General features: G+C 34.4%; 1 protein-coding gene across 1 annotated transcript in view; it reads right to left on the bottom strand.

The window, feature by feature from the left end:
- Window positions 1–282: 282 nt before the first annotated feature.
- LOC100016685 (lamin-B1) overlaps window positions 283–8,073 on the bottom strand; it is a 56,721-nt gene continuing 48,930 nt past the window's right edge. The window contains exons 8-9 of the mRNA XM_056821118.1: window positions 4,933–5,046; window positions 283–1,955 (exon numbers count right to left, since the gene is read on the bottom strand). Of these exons, the coding sequence (XP_056677096.1) occupies window positions 1,914–1,955; window positions 4,933–5,046 (156 nt within the window). The 3' untranslated portion in view covers window positions 283–1,913. The remainder of the gene's footprint in view (window positions 1,956–4,932; window positions 5,047–8,073) is intronic.

Here is an 8,073-nt window from a genome sequence, read left to right as displayed (position 1 = left end):
TATTTTTCAGAGTCAGTATAAGTCTAATTATATGTCTACTATATGTCTAATTATATGTAGTATCAATTGGAGCTCAACTCAAGCTCAAAATCATGGCCTGGTTTTTCTTAATTTGTTACAAAAGTAATCTATTTTTTTCTTGGACAAAGGTGCGCTCAAGAGAAAATTCAATTAACTCAAATTAATCAAAGACTTCTTCCTTTCCTAAGTCTGACTATTACCTAACCCTCAATTTCTTTATATTGGTTTGGAATGTTAAAAATATTAACTAAAAACAGAAAGCACATTTTATTTATTTATTTATTTTTAAATTTAAGTTAATTTATTTAGTCAATTTAGAACATTATTCCTTGGTTACAAGAATTATATTATTTCCCTCCCCTCTCTTCCCCCAACCCTTCCCGCAGATGACGCTCAATTTCATTGGGTATTACTTGTGTCCTTGATCAGAATCTATTTCCATGTGGTTGGTGTTTGCATTGGATGTTCATTTAGAGTCGATATCCCCAGCCATATCCCCTCGACCTCAACATTGAAGTAGTTGTTTTCTCTTCTGTGTTTCTACTCCAACAGTTTTTCCTCTGAATGTGGATAGTGTTCTTTCTCGTAGATTCCTCCAGGTTGTTCGGATCACTGCATTGCCACTAATGGAGAAGTCCATTACATTCGATTGTACCACAGTGTATCAGTTTCTGTGTACAGTGTTCTCCTGGTTCTGCTCCTCTCGCTCTGCATCACTTCCTGGAGGTTGTTCCAGTCTCCATGGAATTCCTCCACTTCATTATTCCGTTGAGCACAATAGTATTCCATCACCAACAGATACCACAATTTTTTCATCCATTCCCCAATTGAAGGGCATCCCCTCATTTTCCAATTTTTGGCCACCACAAAGAGCGCAGCTATGAATATACTTGTACAAGTCTTTTTCCTTATTATCTCTTTGGGGGTACAAACCCAGCAGTGATATGGCTGGATCAAAGGACAGACAGTCTTTTATTGCCCGTTGGGCATATTTCCAAATTGCCCTCCAGAATGGTTGGATCAATTCACAACTCCACCAGCAATGCATTAATGTCCCGACTTTGCCACAGCCCCTCCAGCATTCATTACTTTCCTTTGCTGTCATGTTAGCCAATCTGCTAGGTGTAAGGTGATACCTCAGAGTTGTTTTGAACATATTTAATTTTAAAGCAAAATTTTTAATTTGTTAATATAAGAAAAATTTTCTTTAAATTCCTTAAATTTAAAGAATACAACTAACGTATTTTAATATGGAAACTACTTTCCTTCCGTTTGTCCCATCCCAAACCCAATCTTTTTGCGTAAGAACCTAAGAATATAAAACATACCAAATAAAACAAGTTTTGTTGTATCCTTTATTGAAAGTACTCACATAATTAGACAATATTACTTTCTTACAAAGTTTCATTTTTTTCTATTAAAAAATCTATAACCTTGATTATTACAAAAAAAATTCCTCAGTACAAAAATGTCCAAAATATTTAAAATGTTTTCCCCTCCCTCACAGCACCATTACATTATACAGAATAGAGAATTATCAATAGCACAATGATTGGTCTAGATGGAGCAATCTCCAAATACACCCAGACATACAGTGGTTTATTTCTCCTTCTCATAAAGACTTTCAAAAATAAAAAAAGAAAAGAAAAGAAAAACCCAGTAACACAATAATGGCAGAAAATCTTGCAGGGACTACAGAAAAGTTATGGATATGATTTTTTTTTTATAAAATGTGTTTTTCAGTGATAAAAGGAAATTAAGGCCATTAGGCTTCTAGCTTATACATTCAAATAAAGGAAATATAAAAATACTTTGTGCTTCTGAGAAGGTTCTAAAGCATATGTAGATAAGGATTACAGCAATTAATTTGAGAAATAACTGATTTGAATAGTTTACATAATTGTACAGCTTCTCTTGGATGCCCTTGGATCTCCCTGATTAGAAAAGAAGAAAAAAAGTTATTATGAAGAAAAGGAATCATAGAATCTGGAAATGGAGTGGTCCTTAGTAATCAAGTTCAATCCTATCCTAGTTTATAAATAGGAAACTTGAGAACCAAAGGGGTTATGAGGGAATCTTCCAGTGACATTAACAAATTTAAAAAATTAAACTTAACATGTATATAGCAATGTGTGTTTTTTTTTATTATTGCCAAAACATTAACTATATTCTATGATTAATATATGTGTATACACACACCCTCCCATCAGTAATTTGTTGTAGCAAAGCTCTGGAAACAAAGCATGTGTCCATCAATTATAGAATGGTGGAAAAAATTATGGAGTATGAATGAACAGAATGCTTCACATTGTTAGAAAAAATAGAAACAGAGACTTGATAGGGTTGGCTTTTTTTTAAACCCTTACTTATTATATTATTATAAAATCAATTATTATTAATTATTATAGAATTATTATATTATTATAGAATTATTATAGAATTATAGAATTATTATATTATTATAGAATCAATACTATATTGGTTCCAAGGCAGAAGAGTGGTAAGGGCTAGGCAATGGGGGTTAAGTGACTTGCCCAGGGTCACACAGCTAGGAAATGTCTGGGGTCATATTTGAACCCAGACCTCCCGTCTCTGGGCCTGGATCTCAATCCACTGAGCCACCCAGATGCCCCCTTGATAGGATTTTAATAAACTGATGATAGTAAATTAAGTAGAACCAGGAGAAAAAGTTTACATAATGACTACATTAAAAAGGAAAACAATATGATAAATCATGACTCTGGAAGACTGAAGATGAATCATTTCTTGTTGGAGAGGTGAGGGACTAGAGGTCCAGGAGACATACAATTTCAGATGTGGCCCATGTATGACTTCTTAACAGTACTTATTTTCTTACATGGGACTGTTCTTTGAGGGACAAGGATATATGAAGGGAGTAGTTATCAGTAAAAGTGAAAAGAAAAACATTAATGAATTTAAAAAATATAGTAAAAAGTGGGGCTGCTAGGTGGCTCAATGGATTTAGAGCCACATCTAGAGACCTGGGTTCAAATCTAGCCTAAGCCATTTCCTAGCTGTATGACCCTGGGCAAGTCATTTAAACCCCCCACTCACTGGCCCGTACAGTTCCTCTGCTTTGGAACCAATAAACAGAAATGATTGTAAGATGGAAGGTAAAGGTTTAAAAAGTAAATAGCAAAATTAAATTCAGAAAAGACACAAACAAGTGCCAGAACTGTTATTTTAAATTTGAAATATACTTAAAGTTCAGTTTCATATTCAGTGTTTTTCTATTCTTTATATGGGGAAATGTTGTTGTTTGTTAAATTTACAGTAATGAAAAAGAAACAGTTTTCCCCCAAATGACTCACTAAATAGTATTAGTTATAAGATCTTAACTCCCTATGTCTCATTTCATAAAGCTCTATTTCGGTGGCTTTCCCTACAAAAGAGAACATGATGCATGTGGTCTTAGTGGCCCATCAATATTCTATAACACAATAAGTGAGTAGTTTGGTAGTAGATGGGTAATTACTAATATACCATCCCAATCCATGTTACATGATTATACCACTCTTTCTAAATACTTGCCCTCATTATCATGCATTCCAGGACCTGCCTTCATTCTTGATATCAATAATATCTGACTCATGCTTCTCCATCCCATTCCCAACTATAAAGACCCATAAAAATGATCCATATGAGTGATTTAACATAGTTTCTCACCCTCAACCTCTACTGACCTTCATCCCCATTCTATACCAGCCATTTACCCATAATAGTCATATCTAGGATCTCTTCATGGATATGGCACTGATTTAACCACCAAGATCTCAGAATTGGTGTTTTCCATCCACAATCTTTGGACCTCTGCCACTGCCTTAAAAGTCTTTATTGTGACTACCTACTTTACCTATTCCATTTGTTCTACTTATCAGGCCTAGAATGCAGTTATTTTTAAATCTTGTCCTCCCTGACATACTATTCTTTCTCCTTTTGTGTTGGTAGTTCCCAATTTTGAATTCTCTATCCTCCTGTCACACTATTATTATTCTTTTTTATTTCTCTTGTCAGATCACAGAACATTATTAGAAAAGTCCCAACAAAAAAGGAAAACTAATCCTGATGTAATTAAAAAATATTTATCTTCAGTCTTAGAATGGTACTAAGTATTGATGATAAAAGAGCAGTAAGGGCAAAGCAATTGGTGTTATGTGACTTGCCAAGGGTCACACAACTAAGAAATATCTGAGGCCAAATTTAAACCTAGGTCCTCCTGACTCCAGGCCTGGCACTCTATCCACTGTGTTACCTAGTTGCCCTTCCCACTATAAGTTAATATTACACACTTTTAAATAAGCTCTTAAGAAAAAGAAAAAAATTAATAAAATAAAATAATAATCTCTTGCTATTATTCAGTAATTCTATTTATCTCATGTTAGCTTCCTGGGCACTCTCCACAACCACTATTCAAATCCTCTCCTGCATTCATAAGTTCCTATTGCCGCCTCCCTACAATCTAATAACCTCTTATACTAAACTATTGAGATAATCAGGGTCATCTGATTTAAGTTTCCTTAGTCTACTTTGTGTTCATCTCTTAACTCTTGTGTTTCATTTATTCCTTCTACTATAATCCTACTCTGCAGTTCAGACTCTTAAATATTAAAGTAATATTCTAGTTTAACTAATTATAATGATAATCAGATAATTAATTAGAATAATACTGTTACTTTCTAAGTTTTAAAAAATATTTACATTAGCTAAAAATCTCTCAATAAGAACATACTTTCCCCCTTTATACTATTCTTCCCAATTTATTTTCAAAAAGTTACATATGAATGAGCAACTTCTCATTAATCAAACACACTTTCTGACTGACTTTTAAATACATTAACACAACGAATGTATTTTATTAACAAAATTTCAAATAAATGAATAGAGTAATACCTGCTGATGAAAGACATTCTCTTCCTCAATTGCTTCAATAGCTTTCTCCTCCTCTTCTTCCTCCTCCTCTTCATGTAATGTTGTTTTGAAGGTTGTACTTCTTTGAGCAACCTCCTGAAAATAAAAATAGGCTTATTATGGCAAGTCTGAACTGGGCATGACATTCCTACTCATGCAGGTTGGCAGTAATTGGTAATCCCTTCTGAGCAAAGGAGAAAGAGCCTACTGACTGCAAGAAAGAGCAAGAATGACTGATAAATCTATAGTGGTAATCACTTAGAGATGAGACTTTTGATGGGTAAAATAATGACAATTATTATCTTAAGATATAAAGAACTCAGTGGGAGAAATTAAAATGACATAAGAATAGGAAATACATATTGTATTTACTGGAGTAGTCTTAAAATCCTTTCAGTGACACTTAAGATAAACAGGCAATCTTAACACTTTTATTCAGTTACAAAAAGCAATAATATCCATACGCACAATAATTTGCTGAATATTAAACATGAAAGAATAGTCATGGAATAGCAAGTCACTATAGGTTTTTTTTTTACATTAACAAACTCTTTTATCCAAACAAAACAGCAAACAGAAACTGAAGAAATTCTACGGATTGGAATTTGAACTCCCCTGATGAGAAATAATTAAGAATTAAAAATAACATCACTAAAAATCTATAAACACAAGAAAACAATATGTAGGCTAAGAAGCATTTTTTGTAAAGTCACAAATATTACAAGTCAGCAATTAACAAGCTGCCTGAAAATGCTATAACATTTACACTGACTTTGACTCAGTTCCAAACTTAGGATATACTCAAGTTACACAAATATATAAGATAGACCTAGGCCCTATGGTATTTGAGATCTACATGGCAAACTATTCACTGTTTAAAATACACTACTACCACAATGTGAAAAACAATAGACATAAACATTTTATGCTAGACAATTTGACCCTTTTAGGGTTCTACATAAACTTAAATGTGGGGCAGTGAGGTGGTACAATAAAGCACTGGCCTTGGAGCCAGAAACATCTGAGTTCAAACGCAGCCCCAGACACTGGCTGTGTGACCTGGGCAAGTCACCTAACTTCCATTGCCTCAGTTCCTCACATTGTGGAAGGAAATGGCACACTACTCCAGCATCTTTGACCAGAAAACTCCATAGGGAAAAAAACCCCATAGGATCATATAGAATGGGATACAACAGAACAACAAATGTAAACCCATCATACTCTCTCCTAAATAGAACTAAGTATCACCTTCAAATAAGAATTTATTTCAATTTTCTAACAACATGACTTATTTTAGATCATTTCCTTTTGGTGGGTGCTAAATACTTTATAAAAACAAAGAGTTCCGTAGTACCTAATATTACTATTTATCATCTCACATCCTGCCAATCTTTCCTTGCTGAAAGGAACCTCAAAGGCTAACCTCATCAAGAATTCCCTGTATAGTCAATAAATGGTTATCTAGTCTCCAAAAATGGTGGTATCTCTTTCCAAGGAGGTCTTCAAACAGAAGATGAAACCTAGAGGGTGCCTATCTTTTGAAGAATGGATAAATAGATTATGATGTATGAATGTAACAGAATATTATTGCTTCCTAAAAAATGATGAAATAGTTTCATAGAAACCTCTGGAGAGTTATATGTACTGAAGAATGGTTAAGTGAAGAAAACCAAGATAATATTTTATACGTTATAAGGATAAACAATTTGAGGATTCTTTTCAATGCAATGACCAACTAGGATTCCAGAAGATTGACGATGAAGTATGTGGCGATACCTCTGGACAAAGAGATAATAGATATAAGATGCAAAGGACTGGTTTTCAGACAAAGCTAGTGGAGAATTTGTCACAAGGGCTTTATTTTCTTTTTCTGATGGAGGGAGGGGGAAGGGGAACAGAGACAGATTTATCTACTTCCTCATAAAAGAAGGACGTTGAAGAATCTTCTTTTTTTTTTTTAAGGCCGAGAATAGAAGGTCAGAAGGAAACATAGAAAAAGCCAAACAGTTTTAAACTTAATAGATACACATTGAACTTATTTTACATTTAAGAGAAAAACTATTGGAGAAAAATCTCAAATTATACCCAAAGAATTATAAAACTCTATATTCTCTTTGACCCAACAATACCACTAGAGGTCTTTTCCCCCAAGGTCAGTAGGGAAAAATGAAAAGAACCTATATTTATAGCAGCTTTCTCTGCAGGAGCACAGAACTAGAAATTGAGGGGATGTCCATTAATGGGGGAATAGCTAAATAAGTTGTGGTATGAGTGTGATGGAATATTATTATGATATAAATGATAAGCAGGTTGATTTTAGGAAAAGATGGAAAGACTTGCATAAAGTAATATACAGAGTAAAGCGAGCAGAACCAAGAGAATGTTGTATTCAGTAACAGCAATATTGTTCAAAGAGTTAACTTTGAATTACTAAGATATTTTGATAGGAAGGAAAAAAACCAACGTATTTGGAGTTAGAGAGACCAGGTTTAAATCAAAGCTCCACAATACACTACCTGTGACTCACTTCAACCTCTAAGTTTCAGTATCCTCCTGGGCAAAATGAAGGAGTTGGAATTTCAGTTCTAAATCTAGGACCCTATTGTAAAAATGGAGATTTGAACCCTGGACTTCAATTCCCAGAAGTCCTTATGAGTTCCCAAATTGCCCTCTAACCTCCCTTAATCTCCCTGAGTGCGCGATCACAAATTATTATTTAAAGAGACTCCGCCTACTGCTCGCTCTCTTGGCCTCTGTGTCTGGGCACACGGGGCTTTCTCTACCAGGCAGGATGTAGAGTGAGTGATTGTGAATGGGCTCTCTGGGCCTAGACACGTGTTTTATTATATTGTATTTTCTTAAAATTCTTAAATAAACCTCTAAAATATGTAATACTTTATTACTAGAAACCTAATTTTAACTATAACACTATGAACTCTTAAAAATTAGATTATTTACTCTGCTGTTATTCTGCTTTCTTGGATAGTGCTTCAGTATGTGGGCATCTAATACTTGGGTTTTTTATACAAAGTACAGACTGGGGTGGGGTGTATGGGGTGCTCAGGGAGGGGTAGTATCTCTGGTATAGAGGGCTTGTCGTGCCCTCTTAGGGCAGCTCTCCAG

This window comes from Monodelphis domestica, chromosome 3 (assembly GCF_027887165.1).
Source record: "Monodelphis domestica isolate mMonDom1 chromosome 3, mMonDom1.pri, whole genome shotgun sequence".
NCBI classification, from domain to species: Eukaryota; Metazoa; Chordata; class Mammalia; order Didelphimorphia; family Didelphidae; genus Monodelphis; species Monodelphis domestica.
Note: the sequence above shows the minus strand (reverse complement) of the source record. Positions and strands in the feature narration are given on the sequence as shown.